The following is a 26,829-nucleotide window of genomic DNA, read 5'->3' on the forward strand; positions in this document are numbered from 1 at the left end:
GAATCATCCACCCTTGTGTCTTCAATGATGTTTAGGACGGACATGCTCATGTATGTCCGGTCCAAGTGGACCGTTGTCGACAAGTCAGACACCAGTCTGTGGATACGAAGAGTGTACGTAGAAAGACAAGGTTGCCTCAAGAGGACACTGATTTACGGCCCTCGAGTAAGACGCAGCTTGAGGACAAGAAGATGTCGCAGATGCCCTTTATGTTAAGGTCATATTAACATAAACCCAAAGGCCCTTTTCAGGGCCACCCACATTTCTCGAAAAGAGAATGACTTTCAATTGCCTACCCCTTTTTTTTTTTAAAAAAAATTTAAAAAAAAAAAAAAAAATCCCATGTTCAATTCCCCTTGTCCCTAGACAAGCCCAAACTCTATTCCTCATGTTAATTTCCCTTGTCGCTAGACAGACCCACACTATAGTTCCATGTTAAATTCCCCTTGTCGCTAGAGTGACCCAACAATTTTCCCCATGTTAATTTCCCTTGTCGCTAGAGTGGCCCGGGGGGGGGGGGGGTCTGTAATGCTAATTCTCATTGTCGCTAGGGTGGCCCACTTCACTACTCTGATGTTTGTTGAGTGGTTTCGAGTACTTGTCTACATGGAGTTTCTTTTCTCTCAGTCAGGTTGATGTGTCCAGGAAAACGTGATTTGAGTTGGAGACTTTTGCCGTGAATTTTATTGAAGAATGGAAGTTATTGTTATATATATATACTTACATACAGATAAACATGCGAATATATGTGTGCTTTCTTGACTATGTGCTAAGTGATCCATGCGTAGTCGTTTCCGGAAAATTATATATTTGCTTGTCCGTTTAGTCAGAGTTACCATGACTGGTTTCAAGTGGCTGCATTAAACAAGGAGATCATTGTCTGATCAACAGCTAAAATATTTTCTGTTCATGTAACTACTAACCTAAGTATCTTTTTTTGGTGCAAGTGTCCCGATCGATGTAAGTATGAAGGCTACAGTTGCAGCCGTTGCATTTAAGATCTTCAGCACCATCGTCAGCCTCACAGGAGCAATCCACAGAAATGGTATGTTACACTTATTTGTGTTTGTCACTTCGAGTAATTTACTTTGTTTTCATTCGTCAAACAGAATATATTACACTGACGTATTCTTTACACAGGATAGGGTATACTTACATGTGTCTGTAAGTCAGAGTAGGGTATATTTACATGTGTCGGTCCGTCAGGGTAGGGATACATACATGTGTCTGTCAGTCAAGATATGGATACATACATGTGTCTGTCAGTCAAGATAGGGATACATACATGTGTCTGTAAGTCAGAGTAGGAATATGATATTTACATGTGTCTGTCAGTCAAGATAGGGATACATACATGTGTCTGTCATTTAGCATAGGATATACTTACGTTTCCTTCGCTTGTCTAGTGGCTTTATGAAATTGAACTATAAAAAGATCCAACACAGATCTGTATAATGTTTCCAAACTATATATTCTGATTCTGATTCGAAGAGGGTGAATACAATGAAGACCATGTATAAACCATTATCAAGTGAAGAAATGTCGAAATGTAAACTGTGTACATGAATGTGCTCTTGTTATATACATATGTCGCTATTAGGGCAGGAAAGGCATCCAAGATGGAAATTGAGCTCATCTTCATTATCTTGATAGCAACCATCAACAAGGATAGGTTACAAGTGTTTGTTTTGAGTACGTCATGTGACCTGTTTGTGCATCATTATTTTATGTAATGGAATAAGCCTCATGTTTCCCATGTTCTGTATTTAACTTTAGCATGAGACTTTGTCTTGTTAGCAACTGAGGTGTTCTATAAATGACCTTTCAACCCACATTCTAGTCCTATTTTTATCGTATTATTCTATTCGATGCTGTTTACTTGAGAAATTACAGATTCATGCATAAACATCTTTATCAGAGTCAGTCTTATCGTTGTGTTTTCAATTTTAGTTTGTGGAATTATTTATTCAAATTATTATTCACTGGAAATAAAAGGTGTGCATAAAACTATTATTCGACTGGAACATTAAGCTGGAATTATAGTGAATTCAGACAGAACATCAGCGTACGATTGCTGTGATACATCAAACGATAGTACATCATCACAATGCATACCACTGATACACTAGAACATTGCAGGCTATACGCATAGCAGCACAAGCAGTATTGGAACTGGAATTCAATTGGAACTTCGTATATTTGGACTTCTGATAGATTGTAGGACTCTATGGGATTTAATTCAGAATAATATAAGTTATTATTAAATTTTCACTTCGTATTTTAGTAAAATAAATGATTTCTTGAATTGTAGAAAACTTTTTGGTTTACGATTTTCTATGTTACTTATTTTAAGGCTATATAGCCGTAACAATGAATAGTGCAAATAAAAATGGGAGATGGATACACAATATTTTCAGATAAATTTCCAGGAATGGAATGCTTAAACAGAGGCAGTTCGATGAGAATGAAGAGTTGCAGACCAAAATAAATTGTATTTTTTTTTTGCAAGAGAAAAGAATCGAGCACACCTCAACTTACTCATGCAAACAGCATAACAATTTCATTCAAACAAAAGCCAGCTGTACATTTGTTTCAGGACAAATGGTTTGCAGTGTGCTAGCACATTGAAAAAACATTGAGACACCAAGAACTACTAAACATTCAACTACATTCAATTCAGATGCAAAGATTTTATATAGGCATAGAGATTTACATTTATATAGACATACAGATTCACACGTAAAAAGACATACAGATTAATTCACACATGTAAAGACATACAGATTCATTTACAAGTATACAGACATACAGTTTCACACGTATATAGACATACAGATTCACACGTATACAGGCATACCGATTCACAACTATATAGACATACAGATTCATTCACATGTATATAGACATACGGGTTCATACGTATATAGACATACATATTCATTCACAAGTATATAGACATACAAATTCGCACGTCTATGGATATACAGATTACACGTATACAGACATACAGATTCATACGTATATAGACATACAGATTCATACGTATATAGACATACAGATTCACACGTATATAGACATACAGATTCACACGTATACAGGCATACCGATTCACACCTATATAGATATACATATTCATTCACACGTATATAGACATACAAATTCACACATCTACGGACATACAGATCACACGTATACAGACATACAGATTCACACGTATATAGACATACAGAGTCATACGTATATAGACATACAGATTCATACGTATACAGATATACAGATTCACAAGTGTATAGACATACAGATTCACACGTATACAGGCATTCAGATTCATTCACACGTATATAGACATACATATTCACACGTATATAGACATACAGATTCACACGTATATACATAATATAGATTCACACGTATATAGGCATACAGGTTCACACGTATATAGACATACAGATTCACACGATTACAGGCATACATATTGATATGTATGCCGGCACACAGATTCACACGTATATAGACGTACAGATTTACACATATATAGGCATACATATTCACACGTATATAAGAATACAGATTCATACGCATATAGATATACAGATTCACACGTATATAGGCATACAGATTCACACGTATATAGGCATACAGATTCATTCACACGTACATTGACATACAGATTCATTCACACGTATACAGACATACAGATTCACACATATATTGACATACAGATTCATTCACACTTACACAGGAATTCAGATTCATTCATACGTATATAGACATACAGATTCACACGTATATAAACATACAGATTCACACGTATATAGGCATACAGATTCACCCGTATATAGACATACATATTCATTCATACGTATATAGACATACAAATTCACACTTATTTAGACATATATATTCATTCACACGTATATACACATATAGATTCATTCACACGTATACATTCCTATTTACACGTATATAGGCATAAAGATTCACACGTATACAGGCATACAGATTCATTCACACGTATATAGACCTACAGATTAACACGTATATAGACATACAGATTCACACGTATATAGGCATACATATTCACACGTATATAGATATACGTATTCATTCACATGTATATAGACATACAGATTCACACGTATATAGACATACAGATTTATACGTATATAGACATATTCATTCACACATATACAGGCCTACAGATTCACACATATACAGGCATACAGATTCATACGTATATTGGCTTACAGATTCACAAGTATATAGACATACAGATTCACAAGTATATTGACAAATAGATTCACACGTATATAGACATACAGATTCACACGTATATAGGCGTACAGATTCACACGTGTATAGGCATACAGATTCACAAGTAAATAGACATACAAATTAACAAGTATAGAGACACACAGATTCATTCACACAGATACAGGCATACAGATTCACACGTATAGAGACATAAATATTCATTCACACATACATAAGCATACAGATTCACACGTATAAAGGCTTACAGATTCACAAGTATATAGACATACAGATTCACTAGTATATAGGCATACATTCTCGCACATACATAAGCATACAGATTCACACATATATAGGCATACATATTCACACATATACAGGCATACAGATTGACACGGGATTTTCTATTGAATAATTATAATCGTCGCCGACACCCTCGGCCATTTTCGGCTATTTAGATAACAATAAAATGACAAATTTGACAGAGTCCGTGCAAAGCACGAATGGAAAAATAATTTAAATTTATAAACAACATAGTATTAACTTCGATGCTATAGGAACTAAGAAATACAAACTGAAACTAAAAACATTGTTATTTGAAATGATATATTTCAAAATGATACCCGGTACAATTTTAGAAAAAGTTTGAAAAACCAACACGAATAGAATGAAGAAGATATTAAGATCTTTCCTAAGATAACATTTAGTTGTTACCATTAATTATGAGATTTCTTCCCATCGACAAAATCGATAGTTTGCGTGTGATCACGTGAATACAAAATGGTATCAGACACATCACATAGATGTTTCTTTTATTCAAGTTTTCCTTATGCATATTTGAATCTAGCGCATGTTGAATAGCATTCGAACATTTTAATTTCCCTGCTACAACATACTACAAGAAGGAAAAATAAACCACGGAAAAAGGTACTTAACGAGAAAAAAACGTGTACTGGCTCCCTGTTGTTGATATATCTAAATAGTTAACAATAATGTTAACAAGGTCGCCCATTACAGATCTAGATGCAAACATGCAAGAAAGACCGTAATGAAAAATAAATTCACTGTTAAAATGCTTAGCGATCAAATCAGCCGCATTAAATGACTCATAATTGTAATGTGATCTTCTATCTCTTTTTCAGATGTCATTTGAACATGTTTGATATTTTCAAAAATTATCATTCCTCTTTTGATGGATTAGAGGAAGCATTTTCTTTTCTCAATCAATAAAAATCAAATGATAGAATGTTGATTATGTTCAATGCTGTTTCGTCTTGATGTATGTTAAGTTAATTTTCTTGATAAGTGTGATACCCTGTGGTATACCACACCATCGTAGTTTTGTATTAATGTATGCGTTGACTATTTTCTTCTCTTTTTTTACGGTACTCTTTATTTTCCCTATAGCTTAATTTACACCATTCTTTTTGTAACGGTTTGAATCTAGCTTGCCTTTTAGCGAAATTCTGTTACAGTTAAAATATTTGTCTGTAAGAATGTTATTGAGTGTCAAACCAATTGGAGTATAGTACCTTACCCAAGTATACACCACGGTGGATGACATCGACTGGTCCGATTCGGTCCTGAGTCCGACACGCAAACCACTGTGCCACCGCAGCTCCAAGTAGCAGTAGTAATAGTAATAGTGGCTACATTAGTAGTAGCTATGGTAGCAGAAGCAGTGACAGTATTTGGAGTTTGAATATTGTTAATTGTAGTTAATGCTAGACTCAAGACAGAGTTTAACAGGAAGTTGTGATTTGTATTCGGTTTAAGTACATGCCCGGTTTGTCCGCCCTCTTAGATAAACTCTGTATAATTCTTTAAATTTTCTTAACTATGGAAGTTACTTCCCTTTGAGCACATATCTGTAAAAGGTACACCATTAAAAAAATCTCACATTTTTAAATATTAAACTAGATGTTGCAAATAGTTGATGCCGACGACAGCTTTTACTGAAAAATATACGATTCCAGAAACTGGAAAAGGACATTGAGAAGTCTTTCTGGTTCTTTACATGGGCATCTTCTGGTTTATTTTTAAACGAGAACAAGACGACAATGCTAGGGGCCACCTGGTGATAATCGTTTTAGAAATTAAAACTTGACTGATGACATGGCTACGGTTAGAGCATTTTTTAAATGTCCTTGATAGTTTTTTAATAACATCGGTATGAATTTATTATTTTCGCCAGTCTTATGAAGCTGAATATGAGATATTTTAATAATATAGTATACTGAAACATAATGACAACGTAATTTTTTTCCATATATCTTTATTTACACTATTTATTTCTAAATGTAAGCAATTAATCATTTCATTCTAATGCAACCCTGTTATAACGGGCATATAGAAAGGCCCAATGTGCCCTTCTGCATGGGACTAAAGGGTATGTCAACCTGGCCATGTAGATGATAATTAACTGTTAATTCTTCTTCTAACATTTAATTATAAAATAGTTTAAATTAGGTCTATTCAATTCTGCTTGTTGAATGCACTGCACCTTAAATATATTCAACAATATCCAGACCAAGATTATTGATTGCTGTAGACTTTTACGTTGATGGCCATATGCTTAACTGGGTCAAGAAAAGAGGACGTTGTATCTATCATAACAAATAACAATGTAGTATGAGTTTGTTTTCAACACACGATGGTTTCCTTGTGATATCAAAAAGGGCAATATTCAATCCGGTTTAAACTGAGCAATATCCCTCGAATAAATTCGTCCAAAATGTCTACATTATTTTACTGCTTTAATCGTATGAACTTCTCGGGGCGTGTAAATAATGACTTTCCAATGGAATATGCATGTTGGACGATCCAAATAAAGTAAATACTTGCCATTTAAAGGTATATGTAATCAAATTATAGAAAAGGAATCCCATTACCGAATTTGTCAGTATTACCTGTATGACATTTTATATAATGGATTCAATAGCTGCTGTGGCTCAGTATTTAGTTACATTGCCCAATGCCTATCAAAAGATGTAATAACTGTCTTCTTTTGAGTTTTTGTAAGTTTTGTCAGGGGTTGGGATTGGTGAAGGAAGAGTTTTCTCTTTAGTAAAAGTTCATGAGAAATCAAATGTCCCTTGTCCAGTACGTGCTTTGTGTTCTACTGTCAAGACTCTGTGGTTTTGCATTGACAGTTGTATAGACAGCAATATAGATTTTCTAAGTACTATCAGAAATCTATTGAAATTATTAGAAAACCTATCTTCTCGTGCATCTTTATGTCAAATACCGTTTATCCTCCATGTTTCTGCAAAACTAGACTAACTTCCGCGATTAACGTTTTTTTAGAATCATCCCTCTTACAGCTAGCTACCGGTCAAGTGTTGTTTCTTAACAATTATATTTTTTCTTTCTTTGCTCTCTCTCTCTCTCTCTCTCTCTCTCTCTCTCTCTCTCTTACAACTTTTGTACACCCATGAGAGATAGTGTGCTGTACGAAAACAATGTTACATTCATGTACCCTTGAGACGATTGTAAATGTTGACCTATGATATGATTTACACCTCCATGTGTTAGTGACGTCGCCTTACAATGTTATAGCAGTTGTAGGCCTACTATTCTCATATGCTACCTATGAGTTACCGGAGATTTAATTTTGTTTAATAACAGTTTTGTTCTGTCTGAAAATTCTAACTGGTTGCAAGTACAACATGTTCAAAGAAACGCATGAACAATTATGTAACTTCAGGTGTTGTGGTTACCTAGTTTAAGAGGATGCATTCCACCCATTGGGTTAGACACATGGATACATCCCGCTATATAACATGTATATATTAAACTAATATTAATTGTTATCTTCTTTCTTTCTTTCTCATCTCAGTTCCTTCAATTGATTTTTTTTCCCAAAAGGTATTGCCTTTTTCCTCTTATAACATGTTAACATATATAAAGACATCTGATGTATATAAAATACGTTTTATATTCGCCAAACAAAAATTGATTATACGTATTGGTATTTAATTTTGATGCCTTAATTATTATGAATTTTGCTAATTATTCCAGATATCTGTAATTTTGACGATGGGATGTGCGGTTGGGTTCAGGGAGTAAAAAACGATTTTAATTGGACAAGAACGTCTGGTGGCAGCAATATAATCAACACGGGACCGAAGAGTGGCCACACTACCGGCAACGGTATGCCATACTCATTATTGAAATATAATGCACGTTTAACCTGCAATTTTGTTTAGTGAATAATATTTCAAAATTAACAGAAAATATGCCAATATGTAACATGAAATAAGCATATTTACAATGAAGGATAATTTATGTCGCGCATGTTTTTGGATTTAATTGTTCAAATTAGATGTAATTTGGTCAACGAGAATACTAGGTTTATACCGTTATCGATCATTGTGTGTATAACCTTTTATCTTTATTCGGGAAGATTCCTGATGTAAGCATCATTCAACTCATACTTTGGAACCTAAATTTCAAGAACTGATAATAAACACCGCCCTGTCATTTGATAATTCATTACATTTATTACCGCAATCCAATTTTAAAAATTTTCATCGACATCATTACTATTATAGACCAACCCAAAGTCAAAACATATTCATATCAAGACATGCATTTTAAGGTACTTCTGTATACTTTGTCATAAAAGTAACCCTGAATCGCCATACCCGTTTCTTTCAGTAGTAATAATGTGTTGACGATTATCAGACCTTGTCTTACGAGTCACACATAAATGTTGCTTAGAGTTTGATACACGACTATGGATAAGGTCCGAGTAAACCGAATATTTCTACCTTCCAAAAAAGACGGCTTTATTTTAAGCTCAAATATCATGGAAATTATAATGCCAAATGATATCCAAGGTCAAATCAGTACATGCAATTTGTATATGGGTATAATGATAATCAACTAAGATTGTTACAGCGCCGTATTTTCGACTACCAATACTAAGTTAAGTTCAACTATCGGAAAAAGATGACAAATTCTGAAGCTGGTAACACTGAAACTGCACATGTAGTGTACGAAAATGATGTTAACATTGTGTGCATCAATCACAATTTCAAGACAGTGTTTGACTACAATGACTCGTTCGCGCAGTGTTGGTTAACTATCGTCCTATTGAAATAGTGACTGTAACCTAGATTCAGTCTCTTACATGACGGATTTTAATTTCGGTTATTAATGTTGACTGATCAATATTAGAGAAAACAAAGAGTTCAGTAGTATTTAATATTGCCTGTATGACGCCATCCTCTAATGTCCTCTAGCATCGTACTCATTCTAATAAGCTTCAAACGAGTATTGCTCACGGTGACGTTATGAAACCAGTTCCAAATTTCTGCGGAGATCAACGCGATGTCAAAACGTATGTCCTAAGAAATTATTCTTGGTGTTCTATACGTCACGGTAAATGGGTTGCTGATACCATGTCAAAGGAGCAAGGTTGTGTGTGTATGTCGTCTCCAGTGCCATGTTATACTAAGTCGTTGTACAAAACATTGTACACGACATCGTTTTCTCCACGCGACTTCTGTTGGATCTCCACGATCTCACTGTCGACTTCAGCGCCATCATTGATTTTCAGTTTGCTGCCGGGGAGTAATTTTAGACGCGTCACAAACTGTTATGTTACTTGTTTGAAATCTTGCACCACGTAGATATTATTTTTTACTTTTGTTGATAAAATTTTTCCTTCAACGGATGCATTATTGTAAGCACTTTTGTACGATGAGTGTCTTCACTAAGAAAATCATCAAATTCATCCAATGTCTTCCAATTATCTTGCTCAGGATTCAATGTATACATAACAACTTTTGTTGTAATGTGTATGTTGTTGAGCAATATGTTTAACAACAGATTTGTATTGCCACATCCTATGGACAAAACTATCATTTAATGACAACCCGGAAACAAAATATTGTGAAAAGTTTACGATCCTGATTATTTAGTTCACCAGATATATATCAATGAAATGTGCATCATTTGGAACAATAATTGGCGGCAACGGTAGCAACAGAAGCGTCACTAGAGCTGTTCAACAAACGCGGTTTAAAACTGGCGACTTAATTCTTGCCCTGTTAATTATGTCAACACAAAAAATAACATACTTTCCCTCGCCAACAAACAACACAGAGGACGCCACAAAATAGTACATACATCTTGTAAGGGCAGCAAATTATATTATTCTGAACCGAAAATCCTTTCTGCAGTGTTTAACTTTTCGTCTGACCTTGATGGTTACAAATTGATGAATGATGCTGAAGGTGCCAGATGCTTTGCCGCTAAGTGGGGGGAATTCAAAATATGTCAGTGAATATTTTTGAAACCCTATGACCTTCTGTAACAGCCTTCTAGAACAGTGGCAGGTTCTAAAGGCTGTAACATGCGTAGAAATAACAGCAGGCGGATTAGATTCACATTCCGTCACCAATGCTCTTTATTCTAAGTCGGATGTGGATTACATCTAACGAAGACACTGAGCACAGCTCTTTGTGTGTGTGTTTGTGTGTGTGTGTGTGTGTGTGTGTGTGTGTGTTGGATTTTTAATGTAATTCTATATTTTAAAAAATAAGTCATGTCGTTACGATGTCTGCTGGAGTGTGAGCCTTTTTAGTGATGACTTGAAAACGGGCATCATGCCGCAGACAGGTGGCATCATGTCACACCCAGTAATATTAAAAGGACTCCAGACCGATTATATATAACACTAGCCTCTTAATGGTGAGAGCCTAGTACCATTTTATAAGTCATTGGTTTGAATGGGTTCTAACCCGAGGCGGTTGCTCTAGCCACCGGGCCACCGAAGCGGTCTAGCACAGCTTTGTGAATGAGATGTTTATTTATAAAGTAATTGAACGATGAATGAATCTGGCACCGTACTCGTGAGCATCACGTCGTACAATGGAAAACGGTATCATGTATAAATGGAACCAATCAGAGCATCCAACGAGTAATCAAATGAGAATCCAAGTATGGAACTCAAAATTAAATACGATCTATATATGGATTCACCACAGGGATGATCAGTGTATTGCATTTATAAACAGATATGCATGATATATAGATCTCTCACACACAATGATTAATGTATATAAATTATACACAAATATAAACAATTTATGGTTCATCGACATGTATGATGTATGAATAATTAAATTTCATTCTTGTAACTATATTGAATTATATTTTCACCCATATGGTGCTAGTTAATAACATTCATTCAAAAGGGAAACATATATGTATCTCGTGGGCCCAACTGGACAATTACGATACATTTTGGTTCAACTGCGCTTGTCGAATGGTCTAAGAGCAACCACACAGGCCACGTACATCCCACCCTGCCGTAAAATCCCTGTTCAGCCTCTTATTCTTGCATACATGTTGGTCCCGTTGGTGGCCACTACTGTTCTCTATTCAACGTCACCATCGACCGCAAGGTCTCCGTTACCCGAAATCGGACAGAGAGTTCTACGACTTTCCAGGGATAAGCAACACAAATACAAGAACTCAGCCATAAAATACATAACATACGGTTAAATACGAATATTACGACGTACGTTACGCTTGCGCGAATATGAATTGGCTCGTTACAAATTAAAATATTTCATCGGAACTAGAGTACCGCATTCACTATTTTGAAATAGCCGCGGCGTAAAACAACAATCACCCTAGGGTAATGCTCTACGATGCAAGGAAACATAAGTACATTTTCGTTCATATATGATGCGCGAATATTTTACTACGTACAATATCGAGACAGATACCTTGCATTGTCTTACAATGAGCTGCAGTGTTCTATTCAGTACCATTTACCTATGCGTTTCAGATATGCTATCATTTTAGCCCTCAGTGCTTTCTAATGGACAAATTTCACATAGCTAGCCCGATGTTAGCCCTCAATGCTTTCTAATGAACGAACTTCACATAGCTAGCCCCATGTTAGCCCTCAATGCTTTCTAATGGACAAATTTCACATAGCTAGCCCCATGGTAGCCCTCAGTGCTTTCTAATGGACAAACTTCACATAGCTAGCCCGATGTTAGCCCTCAATCCTTTCTAATGAACGAACTTCACATAGCTAGACCCATGTTAGCCCTCAGTGCTTTCTAATGGACAAACTTCACATAGATAGCCCGATGTTAAACCTCAATGCTTTCGAATGGACAAACTTCACATAGCTAGCCCCATGTTAGCCCTCAATGCTTTCTAATGAACGAACTTCACATAGCTAGCCCGATGTTAGCCCTCAATGCTTTCTAATGAACGAACTTCACATAGCCAGCTCCATGTTAGCCCTCAATGCTTTCTAATGGACGAACTTCACATATATAGCCCGATGTTAGCCCTCAATGCTTTCTAATGGACACATTTCACATAGCTAGCCCGATGTTAGCCCTCAATGCTTTCTAATGGACGAACTTCACATAGCTAGCCCCATGTTAGCCCTCAATGCTTTCTAATGGACAAATTTCACATAGCTAGCCCCATGTTAAACCTCAATGCTTTCTAATGGACGAACTTCACACAGCTAGCCCCATGTTAGCTCTCAATGCTTTCTAATGGACAAACTTCACATAGCTAGCCCCATGTTAACCCTCAATGCTTTATAATGGTCAAATTTCACATAGCTAGCCCCTTGTTAACGTGGCTAAGATCAGCTGCAGTGTCTGTGGATTCAAATGGAGATAGAGGATTTCTCCCACTAACGAAGACCACGATCCTACGCTAATGGAAGCTATGGAATGGTAAAATACTGAATAGATGATTTGATGGAAACCATTGGATACAACGGTAAGCCTTCATATATATGATTTGATGGAAACCATTGGATGCAACGGCAAGCCTTCATATAGATGATTTGATGGAAACCATTGGATACAATGGTAAGTCTTCATATAGATGATTTGATGGAAACCATTGGATGCAACGGTAAGCCTTCATATAGATGATTTGATGGAAACCACTGGATACAACGGTAAGCATTCAAATTGCTATATTTTGATTCTGATCTACTCAATGAATGATGAGGTAGGTTGCTGGGGAGGGGAATAAATCTCGTTCACTATCAGAATCAGTTATGTTTTTTAGTTACAGTAGCAGTAGTAGCAGCTGTTTCTCTAATTATTGTCGTACTAATTGATCTGATTTGCTGGAATATGCATGTGACTAGTGAAATTTGACGAATGAAAATTGTATGCGTGTACATATATTTACATGGTAATTCTGAGCACAAAAATAAAAATATTTTGATCGTTAAGAACACCTTGGGTTAAGTGGGTCCTCCCCTCGAATTACTCATTGTCCGTCTTTCTAAATAATAAAAGAAGACATTTTCATCACCAAAAGTAACCAACTTCATATTTTTCCTTCCATTATATATTTACATTTTTCAAGCAATAAGCAACCAGTGTTTGCTGTGTCACCAGAAGATAAATAAAACACTTTAAACTTTTGAATATTATTTTAGCTCTCTGACATTGAAGGAAAATTAAGCCATAATATATTGATCGATATATAATTATCTTATAATAGTTATTCTGTCGTTGCTATTTATAATCACTCCACTGTCCTGACTCTTGAAAAGGTCATCCTTGGTAGTTTTGCATCTTTTCTTACAGCGATTAAAAATTATTTCATTTACTTTCAGGCTGTGAAAGATCCTCTAAACCATGAGCAACGTCAGGAGTGTGTGGAGGAACTAGAGGGTGCTCATTTGTCTCATATCCAGCAAGAAGATAAAGACATTAATGGAAGTACATAGCCATAAGGACTTCGATTTTAATGCGACACTAAAGACGTAGAGAAGAAAAGAAAAGCATGTAATGTTTAAGCTAAAAGCTTGTAGTGCGCTTTCCCATGAATACATTATACAAATTAGAGAAATAAAATACTATGCAAATACGTATAGGTTTTCTATATTTGTTTGAGTTTTTCACTTCCATGATGCTAATGCACATTTGAAAAATATTTGTCATGAGTGAATAACCTTTTATACGCATGTTGTTACTTCGAGGATCACACAATTTGCTTTGTCTTTTATCCTTCAGATACGGCAGACTACTACATGATTATGAATGCATCAAGAAAGAAAGAAGGAGATAGGGTAGTACTACAACGCACGGTGTCTGATCATGAGGGTCGTGCCTGTCTTTCTTTCTGGTATCATATGTATGGATTACACATGGGAACTCTGAACGTTAACGTGAGAAGAAATGGCGATTCTCCACTTTTGGTGTGGTCTAAAACTGGAAACCAATTCACAGACTGGATTAATGCAGCTGTAGACCTGGAAATCGGTTCAAAAGTCATTATTGAGTTTGAAGCTATAAGAGGAAATGGATCTTACGGTAGCATGGCGTTAGATGATGTTTCCCTGGCCTATGAATCTTGTTTCAGTAAGTAAATGATTCATGTGCAAATTCCAACTTTCTCCCGAATATAATATGTTTGCTACAGTTCTGTATCTCTTTTAATAGGTTGTATTCACCAAGGACCTGTAAACTGTTTTATTGATTAGACAATGATTTTAACAATGGAATAACTTTCCTACGCAAATATATGACATTATATACTAATTGATAGCTAAATCGAGTATACTTCTTTGTTGTTTTGTTTGATCACGGAATTAGCTAGAGCACCTTGGAGTAAATTCATCAGCATAAAGGTATTGATCCAATCAGTGTTTGAAATAATTTTCGATTTGTATTTACGTTCTGATTATGGGAATTTAACTGGATAAAAGTAAACTTAACTTGAGTTTGACCATTCAAAAGTGTTACTTTAATAACTAAACTTTAAAACATGTCGGTGGAAAATGGTGTTAGTATCATCACCAGTTGATTTTTTAAACTATGGTATGAAACAAAACAAGACAAGACTTGACAAAACTCTAGTTGTAAAGATTACAACGTATGACGTACATGATAAAGAACTTGAATATAGCGTGTGGTGTTATTATATAATACTTAATATGGTTTAAAAGATTCGGAAAAATTTAAAAACCTGCACATTTTTTAAGAGTCCTGCCTTACTTGTATTCAAAGACTTATTATTTGTGTTATTATGGAATTTTTATCATAAACTTCTTTTCACTTCTTGCTTTGAGAAGGAAATACTCATAACTTAAGAAATGTCCTTGCCCATGGTCAGAGAGAGAGAAAGAGAGATGGAAGGAAAAGAGTTCAGGCTCTGTTAAAAGAAGTGTCACTCTTAACGGTGTAGATACATACGGCCACATGTCCAGAGGTACGGCGGGATCGACTGTAAGGAAAGACAGATCCCTATGATTCTCTATGAACAAATTTTATTTAGATAATTGATATATTCAAAGATATATCTATAAAACTTGAGATTTTGAAGCACACGAAATACATATTCAATTACACATTTCCTTCGAGCTTACCAACTTCATACATTTGTATAATTTCTGCGTTTTAGAATATAATACAGATAGTTAGATCTCGAATAAATTCATGATAGCCAAATAGTATAAAATTTAATAGCTGCGATATAATAAACCAATCAGTTGGAGAAATGTATTTTGCTAAAATTAAAAATAGAATACTAATTTGGAATAGGTTGCTCAAACATTATTCTTTATTACTTAAAGAATATTTTATTTCCAAATTAAATCTAAACATGAAGTTGGTAGCGAATTTGTTGTTTTCAATAATAAGATGTACCATAAATACAAATGAATATAAATTATTTGAAACAATTAAACATTCCATTTCATTATAATATCAAATAGGAAGAACTAAACAAAAATTGAAAAAATATAAAGTCTAGATTGATCTTTACACTGAAAATCTCAGCATTAAGAAGTCTTTATACATTAAAGAAGTTTACGAACACAGACGATTCTTACCATGTAAGGAAATGCAGAGCCCTGCGATTCCCGATGAACGAATTGACTTTGCGCAAACTTGCTCTCAATTTATACGCAGTACTTGTAGTCGTTCATTTCGAATCAGATCATGGCTCTCGTCCTTTATCACGGCAAACGCGTATATCATGTAGCTTACTGATCCATTAGGGATTTAGGAATTTGCCTGTTCAGCAGCTTCCCACCAAGTCTAAATTGCTGAACTTAGGATACAAGAGAAACGTATTTTACTAGCTTTTGCTCTTGCTCTTAAAGAGCAATCTTTCTTAAAATAGTATAAAGTTGAAGTACAGAAATATATAAAATTAATCTCAATATATTTTTGTGGAAAATTACTTTCTAAATAATTTAATCAAAAATTAACTTTGATACAATTTAGATAAAATTTCAATCTTAATACTTTTACTTAAACCTTCTGTCCTAATATATGTATATACGTTAGTTCTGGAAGTGTAAAAATGAGGTATAAGATTCCGCTTTTCATCAAGAAATAATAACGTGGAAGACGATGATGATATTCATCCCGAATATACTGAGACTGACAGTGTCCAATATCTTTCGTTGTAGGGAACATTTTCCTGTCTAATAGATTCAATGGGAAACATGTGATTTGCAGTTCTAAACTTAATTGTTTTCAGATATATCTTTTGTTTATGAGATAGAGATCTTTTCTAAATCCAAAATAGTTTTAAATAACCTGTAATTAAGACCGATAGATGATGTATTGATGTTAACTGTCAAAACATGTATATACTTAGAATAATTTGGAAGACTAAGTAGTGAATGTGGAAAATTTAGGCTCATATAAAATAAAGAAGGAAAAACAAGTGTTTGTACCGTAGGGTCAAATGGGATTGTAAAATGAGGAAATTTAACATGAGTGGGACTATAGCGGGTCATGGGAAAGTTGAACATAGGTTAGGACTGTCTTGGGTGAATAGGAATTGAAGAGGTGTAACTTTATGGTACTGAACACCGGCAACAATGTTGCAACTGACTGACCTCAATCGGGAAGAACAGTGGAGCAAGGGCAGACCTGAATACGCGTTACTCTTTTGACAAATATAGACGGAGACGTTTCCAAAATTGAATTGTGTGACTATTTTAGCCTTTATCGTGTTTTTCAAGGTAATTCAGCATGACACCATGTTTGTTATGATCATAAATAAGGAAGTTGGTAATTTTCATCTATCACAAAAATCTCTGATGACTATTAGTAAAAAGAAAACATAATTCTAAAAAGTTTATTATTTGGATCAAACACTTGAATAAGATCACTTTCAACCTGTGTTATCATAGTTTGATACCCGTCATGAATGAAGACGCGGTTGATAACAACCTTGTTCCTTAATCTCCCTAGCTTCTGCTTCTAAGCCACATGGATTTGTATTGTTTATAACGGGGGGGGGGGGGGGGGCGGGGGGCTTATATTGTTTCAAAGTAATCTCTCACGCATTTAAAACGATTTCATTCAAAAATCAAATTCAAATCAGCAATCTTAAAGGATTCAATTCTTAAAAGAATTCTTACAAAATTTTATGTCCAAATAGAGCTGCATTGTAAATGCGTTTCATATGCATCATCTAGAAAGAAATTTTGTGAGATGTGCTTTTGGCACTATCCTAGTCCCCCGAAATTATGTTGAAGCATGGATATTTTATAAAGATCTTCGTTTAAAACATTTATTATCCTTTGTTTGTTTTTGTATATGTAGGAAAATACAAAATATCTTTCCATACTGATCATTGAATTATGAATTTTTGCATATATAAAGAGTGTTATACAGTGTTATACATAATATATTTTGCATATATAAAAGTGTTATACAGTGTTATGCATAATTTGTTTTACATATATAAAAAGTGTTATACGGTCTTGTACATAAAAGGTTTTGCAAATATATATGAAAAGTCTTATACAATGCTATACATAATAAGTTTTGTATAAATACAAATTATTATACAGTGTTATACATAAAGTGTTTTCCATATATATAAAAGTGTTATACAATATTATATTTAATAATTTTGCATATAAAAAGTGATAAACAATCTCAAGCATAATATTTTTTGCATATATAAAAAGTGTTAAACAGTGTTATACATAATATTGTTTGCATATATAAAACGTATTATACAGTGTTATACATAATACTTTTTGCATATGTAAAAAGAGTTGAACAGTGTAATGCATAATATTTTTTGCATATATAAAAAATGTTAAACAGTGGTATCCATAATAATTTTTGCATATATATAAAACGTGTTATACAGTATTATAGATAATAATGTTTGTATATAGAAAGTGTTAAACAATGTTATGCACAATATGTTTTGCATATATAAAAAGTGTTACACAGTATTATACATAATATGTTTGCATATATAAAAAGTGTTATACAGTATTATACATAATATTTTTGCATATATAAAAGTGTTATACAGTGTTATACATAATAACTTTTGCATATATAAAAAATGTTATACAGTATTAAACATAATAATTTTTGAATATGTAAAAAGTTTTAATACTTCAAACAGTTTGGTGCACATTTTCATAAACGAGCTGGTAATCAAGCAATATTCAACTTGCTTTCTTTCTTTTTCATTACTTCGTCAGACTGCGCATTTGATGATGACTTCTGCCTATGGAAAGAGAATACAGGTTGGATGATCTCTCCTCATGAATCCAAATTAGGTAAAGTAATCCACATATGTATGGTAACGATCAAAATTAACACGATAATCTCGAAATATTTAGATAAGTCTGTGAAAGTAAAAGTATGCAATCGATCCCAAGGTTTACGGATTACCAGGTAAAAGGTGATAGAGATATATTTCAGCTCCGAGCAACATCACAAAAACATTTCATGAGAAACTATCATTTACTTTCGTGGATACAGTGATTACACGAATCAACAAAACTCTTCTGGAGTCAGACTCGACTTGCAAGAACGTTTTCATAGCAAATCAACTATGTGAAGTAGATGGGATAGTATTGGGCACAAGAAAAGTTATATACCTTGCATTTGCCATTTGATTTTATTTTGGTGCTGTGGTGAGGCATTTGTTTGGCCCAACCAACCTTAATACACTCGATAAATTGCATTTCAAATTTTGTATATCAAGACAAATGTTGTACATATGAGGCACTGTTAATAAAACTTGCGTTAAAACTTTATATACACAAACATATATTATGTATACAAACATATATTTCGTTCTGTACAACAGAACGATATTCGTGCCTGTTTCTTGTTGAATTTTCACATTAACGTTTTAAAATGTAATTAAAATTGCATCATTTGTTTAGAGCACGACGGATTTAATCATAATTCATATTCACCTATAACGCAACACAATTCATTCGATACATACTGAAAAATACTGACCTCTGTACAAGTAATATGTCCTGTTCGTTATGAAAGAGTGCATTTTTTATACAGCACAGAGCCTTATGGGAACCGACACGCGCCACTTCTAACAAATATCATCTGCATCACCTTTAATTAGCATTTATTTTCATTTGACATGTTTATGTCAGGAATAAAAACGTCTAAAGACAAATGGACTAAAATGAATGTTTACAGTATTTGAATATACAGAAATGCACAGTAACCAGCTTTGAATAATAATAATAATAATAATAATAATAATAATAATAATAATAATAATAATAATAATTATAATAATTATAATAATAATAATTATTATAGATGCTACTTTCAACATTATTTTAAATGATTGCTGAGTAGCTTGACTAAATTGTATTGTTTCTGATTTTCGAAAAGGTAAATCATGTATATATCATGTATTTATTAATTTCAAATATATATTTATTTTTAACACCCACATTTAATTACCCAAGATAACACTACGTCAATCATATAATTTCCCTTCGTTTTATTACACATGTCCATTATTATCAATGACTACTTTTATGTATAGAAATATATTCATATAACACATTCGGTTTTGTTCTTAAGCAAGGTAAAATATTACTTTTTTAAATACTTGAAAGATAAATATTAATTATAATATTAATTTAAATTGTCATTAGCAATGTTGGTTAATTTGAGTATTATGCAAGCCTACCTCCCAACATCCACACAGCGCAACCACCACAACCAGCTTTTTGTCACAATTTGTCCATTTGCACATTGTCCTTGGTTTGGAGGTATAATAATTTTGCAATTCTTGCAATTAATATTAGTGGGTTCGAGTCTCTGGTTCGGCCTATGTGGGTATGTGAGAAAGCTTGTCTGTAGCTTCTCGTGGGTCGGTGGTTCTTTCCGGGGGTTTCCCGGGTTCTTCCTCCACCATTAATACTGGCCGCCATGTATTACCTATCTTATGCTTTAAAAAAATGACGTTAAGCCCCACAACAACAACAACAACATCCACAATTAATATTATGATCTTGGCAACGGTATGAACGTAAATCCATGCTATAGTTGGGGCAACGGTATGAACATAAATCAGTGCTATTGCTGGGGCAATGATATAGACATAAATCCATGTTATAGTTAGGTCAACGGTATGAACATAAGTCAGTGCTATTGCAGGGGCAATGATATAGACATCGTCGGGGCAATAGTACGAACATACATCCATGCTATAGTTAGGGTAGCGGAATGAACATAAATCCATGCTATAGTTGGAGCAATGGTATGAACATGAATCAGTGCTATAGTTGCGGCAATGGTATGAACATAAATCCATGCCATAATTGGGTTAATAATAGAGACACAAGTCCATGCTATAGTTGGGGCAACGGTATGGACATAAATATATGCTATAATTGGTTTCATATTACAGATATGAGTCCATGCTATAGATAGTATAGACATAAATCCATTCTCTAGTTGGGGCAACGCTATAGACCTAAATCAATGCCATAGTTGGGGTAACGGTAAAGACATAAATCCATGCCATAGCTGCGGTAACAGTATAGACATAAATCCATGCTCCAGTTGGGGCAATAGTATATACATAAATTCATACTCTAGTTGGGGCAACGGTATAGACCTAAATCCATGATATAGTTTGGGGAAAATTGTATTGTCTTAATAATCAATACTAAATAATAATTTTTGACCAAATAAAAACATGATTGGTTCTCTCAGGTTTCAATAGTTCAACATTTTGTATATTTTGACCTTTCAACTATGTACAAGACTTGAACATTATAAACTGCAACTACAGTATGTTAAACTATTCTAATACAAACTGTTGCACAACTAAAACTCCAGAATCAAAAGGTAAAAAAAATTGCAATTACTTCACTCTTGCAAACTTTGATGTATTTAATTAGAACAATAATTTATTCATTTACAATATGCAAGTTATTTTGAATTCCATTAATCCATACTCATAAAATAAAAGTGTTAAAATATTGATTTCATCTCTCATCGTCCCTCTGCCTGTCCATTCATTCATACGCCTTTCTATCGTACACATTTAATACACAATTTTAAGTTTGGAAAGCAATATATACATATATATAATCTATTTCATGCTAGCTTATATTGTGAATAATAATATTGTGTTGTGTGTTTTGGCTGAGTAAAGATTAAAATGGTTATTTTGCAAACAGCATTTTGCACAGCTTATTTTTTATCAATGATTGCATATTATTGTTTAAGATAGTTATCACTTGTATCATATTCTTTACTAAACTTGAAGTCAAAGACCTATCCTTGGTTTATGCTTAGAATGCTGTAGAAACGAACTTTGGACCCTTATCCTGGTCCTCGTATTGTGCCTTAGGTTTTTATATTACGGTTATTTACATTAAATTTATTAATTTCTATCATAGCATATGTAATGAAATAAAAAAAACTAGTTAAAAATGATTTAAATAAATAAACACCATTCTAATCTTTTTCTGTATAAAAACAATTTTACCGAATCATATTCTTCCACAATTAATGACATTTTTTCAAAGCCCCTTGCCTTTCACTGAGGTAGGCAAATTATTGAAAATATTTAATAACTACTTCATGCATAAAGTGCTAAAAAAATGTCCATACATAAATAGTTTTGGAAAATATCAGACATAACATGTGACCACTGATCGGATTGGACAGATTTCAGATGGTCGAGGAATGTTTATAAAAAAATTACTGTATCAAACTTGTGGTTATGGTTTTACTTTAAATATTACTCAAAGCAATATCCTCTGGAAAACATTGTATGTTCATCACGTATTGGTTGCCTGTCTAGATCTTAGGTAAGGGACCGATACAGTCCATTAGTATTTAGCTAAGCGGCTCGTCAGATACAGGAATAGGTTGTAGATAGGTATCTAGGTATCTTAGGTATAGCTATCTTAGGTATGCCTTAGGTATCTTTTGATTGGGTTCTTCTACCATTTGAAAAATGTCACAATATCTATAGCACTTAGAAACGTCAATGTTTACTTTTCAGCCAATAGAAATGGTTAATGATATTCTGATAGGTATTTTGACTACAAATGACCAGACAATGGAGTTTCTTGAGGTAGACTACGAATTACCAGTTCATTATTATTTAGTGACAACAATTTGGCAACTCGCTGACCAATCGTCACTAGCAGGTACTTTCCAAGGTCTCCTATTTCTCATAAGGAACAATTTGTTTTACAATAAAAAAAACTTGGTACTTGTGTGGCTTCAATTTCACTAATAGACATATGAAAACAAACAGGAGATCTCAGGATCCAGTTTTTGATTCTCATTGATTGCTAATTTTTTCCATAACTGCTGAACACCTGATAAATTTGTTCAGCAAGAAATCCACGTTTCATTGTTCTGACTAGTATCAGGCGGCTTTTTGATAAAATAAAGGACATACTGGAGTGTACCAGTTCTAGAGTTTAGTCAATAATATTTTGGATCCATCTTAAGACATTTTAATTACTAATATTCACCAACAGAACGGAAAGCGAAAGTGCTATTCCTGGATTATATAGGAGTCTTTGGGAGATTGATTGATAATAGTAGGCAGAATTAATATTTAATACCAATAACACCATCAGATATTTTAGAGACATTTTTGTTTGTACTCTACGGAGATTCGAAAATAGGTCTGGGGTGAACGGTACTTATCGCATTACCTGCAAGTACTAAAGCATATTCGATCACAATTAAGCACAGTTTACAAAATAAATTGACACTACTGAGTCGGTGTTATATGCACTAGTATGTAGAAGACACACTCGCATGACGTTCTAGTAATTATGTATCATCTATCTATACAGTCATTCCGGATTCCTATGAAAGAAATCAAGGTATATAGGATTAATTATAGAGAATTACAAATATACAGCAAACAGACGGAAAGTGCTCTTTCTGGACTCTATCAAAGAATGCTTGATAATAATAGGCAGAATTAATATTTAATACAAATTATACTATCATACAGGTTAGATAATTTTTATGTTTGGTGTATATTTGTTTAATATGTATAAAAGAGTATTATGATATAAATCTTTATATTGACAGGAGTCGATTTGAATATCTGTATTGTGTGGTAAATTGGTATCCACAATTTTAGATTTTAAGGGTCATTTGTAAACATCATATTACATAGCTAACTTTTGCCTTGGATTGTAGGCTAATTGTTATGATAATATTAGTCAACCTATTTACCTGGATCCTTAAAATTATAAGGTCCATCTGATTTCAGTCAGGTTGATTGTGAAAATGTAAGTAAACATACTTCATCTTGTTTACGAATATTACACGAAAATGAACCTCGTCTTAGTCCTCTATTTTGTGTCTAAAGTGTATATGTAAATAATGTGATAGACAGAATTATTTATTCCTATTTTAAACTCCATCTAGTGAAATCGGTAGTCCAATTGAGAGGATTTCAAATTATCCATTGGAATTACAAAGTGCTTATTAGCTTCAGGACTAAATCACTATTTTGAGATTATTGTGAATTCATTGTAAGACATTCCGGATGATATAGTTGTGACACATCATGATATCGCTGTGATACATCAGGACTGTTTGCAGATCGGCACATTAAAGACCATTAATACATCAGCTCATTCAATACTTGAATTCATTTGGAACACATTATACTTTGGGACGTGTATAGATGTTGAGGGATTATTTGGGATTTAATTCACACAAAAATTTAAATTTTCATATTTTATGCTAGGGAAATAAAGTATTTAATAAAAGTATGTACAACAACACAGTGTAAAACATTTCATAAGGCCGTGTAGAGTGTTCTGAATGAATTCCAGTATTGGATCCGCTTGTGTCATCATAGTTTACGTTAACATAAAAGGCTCTATGCATAGTATTTGTTACCATAAACGTCCTTCTTCTTTTAATTTTTGTGGAAGGAATGTACGCAACCATGGTTGTTCCTCAAGACTGTGTAAACAAAGGTCACAGTTTATCGACACCCGTCCATGCTATGCAGGGACCAGTCTGTATAAGCTTTTTTTACTTCCTTAACGGATCAAATAACCGTCTACATCTCTATATGAGCAGTCAGGACCTTGAATCTGTAATATGGACTAGAAGTTCCAGCAGTACCTGGAGCATAGCTTCCACATTTGTGAATGAGAGTTCTCCCAACTTCACGCTATTTTTTGAGTTGTATCCTGGCAAAGGATGTTTGGGAGAAGCTGGACTGAAAAATGTATCTGTAATGATGGGAAAATGTCAGTGCAAGTACTCTCTCTCTCTCTCTCTCTCTCTCTCTCTCCCTATCGCTCTCTCTCTCTCTCTCTCTCTCTCTCTCTCTCTCTCTCTCTCTCTCTCTCTGGCACGAAGTCAGCTTAGGACAAATCTACAAGTTTACATAAGAAACAACTGAACATAAAGAGTAAGTAAGATGAGCGTAATTAATTCGTGAGACATTTTTCAAAAAGAGCTATTCCTTGTCGTAGAAGATCGTAAATAAAACTGTTCTTGTCAGCGTCCATGTTTTAGGCAAGTCCGACACGGAAATAGAAAACCAAATGGTAGACAGTGTCAAATTTGTCCTGATGATTTAAATGATGAGAAATTTGCTGCAAATAATCTGCTGACCTTTTGGTTTGGTTTTGGATTCGCACTTTTTCGTAGTCATAATAATGTAAAACTTTCAAAATAAATTTATTAATATATATTGTATGTGCTATTAAGGTTGACATTCCATGTAAAGTGTTGAATTTTGACATTTGTTTCCTCTTTAGGATTAAATGCTCTACAAACAACATGTAAGTAATAAATTGCTCCTTTGGATGTGCGCGTCACAGTGTACTTAAGTACACCAAAGCTTTTGAGTTACGCCTTTCCTGGCACAGTATCAAATACGGACGTTAAAAAAATCACATGGCATTTGTTTAGGTTCAACCGTCATAAACAAAACGACTTCTGCTCACCAGAGTGTATCTGAATCCCTCACAACGTCATCAACGGATTTCATCCATGAAACGGATTACACAAAAATATCAGGTAACGTGATGCTCGTTATGTGAAATTGCGATTCGGAACTTTATAATACCAGGAAAACAATTTCTCTTGATGTAAGCACTCAAAGTTACAGATAACCCATTTCTTATTTAACCATTTACGTAGGTATATGCATATTTACACAGGCATATAAATATCTACACAGGCATATAAATATTTACACAGTCATATAAACATGGACGTAGGCATATAAACATTTACGTAGGCATATAAAAATTTACATAGGCATATAAATATTTACACAGGCATATAAATATCTACACAGGCATCTAAACATTGACGTAGGAATATAAACATTTACGTAGGCATATAAAAATTTACGTAGGCATATAAATATTTACTTTGGCATATAAATATTTACAGAGGCATATAAACATTTACGTAGGCATATAACCGTTTACATAGGCATATAAATATTTACATAGGCATATAAACATTTACGTAGGCATATAACCATTTACATAGGCTTATAACTATTTACACAGGCATATAAACATTTATGTAGGCATACAAATATTTACGCAGGCATATAAATATTTACACAGGCATATAAACATTTACGTAGGCATATAAACATTTACGTATGCATATAAACATTTACGTAAGCATATAAATATTTACAGAGGCATATAAACATTTACGTAAGCATATAAACATTTACGTATGCAAATAAACATTTATGTAGGCATATACATATTTACACAGGCATATAAACATTTACGTAGGCATTTAAACATTTACGTATGCATATAAACATGTATGCCATCGTATTGTTACGTTCGCGTTTTACTGTTACAAGTTTAGCACTTTCAAACAACAAATAAAGTGTACATTTTGGATATATTTTAAGTAAGAAAGAACCAAATTAGGATGACCTTCATATTTTTAAATGTTATCTCTTTTCAGTAATTTTTTAATGCCATTTACTGACTCGATGGGACATTGCCTAAATTGTATTCCCATAACACGATTTTTTGTACCATTTTGTTATTTACCTGTGTAACATTTTGTATATACTCCATTTTTCTTCTGTTTTTTATAGATGAAAGCAAATCCACATATTATGTATGTTTAACTCCTTCATTTTAATATCCGCTGTGTTTTGTTTGTTTGTTATTTTAATTCAATCACATTATACAAACTGATTATCCTACAAGAAATCAAAGTTGTTATGCTTCTTGATCGGTCTATGTATTTTCCTTTCGTTAAGCTCATAATTGTAATTAGAAAGTGTCCTATTGGTATGCAGTAC

At 33.8% G+C, this 26,829-nt stretch overlaps 1 protein-coding gene across 2 annotated transcripts in view; it reads left to right on the forward strand.

Moving 5' to 3' along the window:
- The first annotated feature begins 820 nt into the window (after positions 1-820).
- Positions 821-26,829, forward strand: part of LOC149792305 (MAM and LDL-receptor class A domain-containing protein 1-like) — a 31,858-nt gene continuing 5,849 nt past the window's right edge. The window contains exons 1-6 of one of the 2 annotated variants that reach the window (XM_089970878.1): positions 821-1,045; positions 8,275-8,406; positions 14,280-14,627; positions 18,737-18,814; positions 24,458-24,781; positions 25,452-25,559. In XM_089970878.1, the coding sequence (XP_089827004.1) occupies positions 967-1,045; positions 8,275-8,406; positions 14,280-14,627; positions 18,737-18,814; positions 24,458-24,781; positions 25,452-25,559 (1,069 nt within the window). In that variant the 5' untranslated portion in view covers positions 821-966. The remainder of the gene's footprint in view (positions 1,046-8,274; positions 8,407-14,279; positions 14,628-18,736; positions 18,815-24,457; positions 24,782-25,451; positions 25,560-26,829) is intronic. The other variant, XM_089970877.1, reaches the window with a different exon arrangement.

Source organism: Sinohyriopsis cumingii, chromosome 9 (genome assembly GCF_028554795.1).
Source record: "Sinohyriopsis cumingii isolate HCF-2022 chromosome 9, ASM2855479v2, whole genome shotgun sequence".
Lineage (NCBI taxonomy): Eukaryota > Metazoa > Mollusca > Bivalvia > Unionida > Unionidae > Sinohyriopsis > Sinohyriopsis cumingii.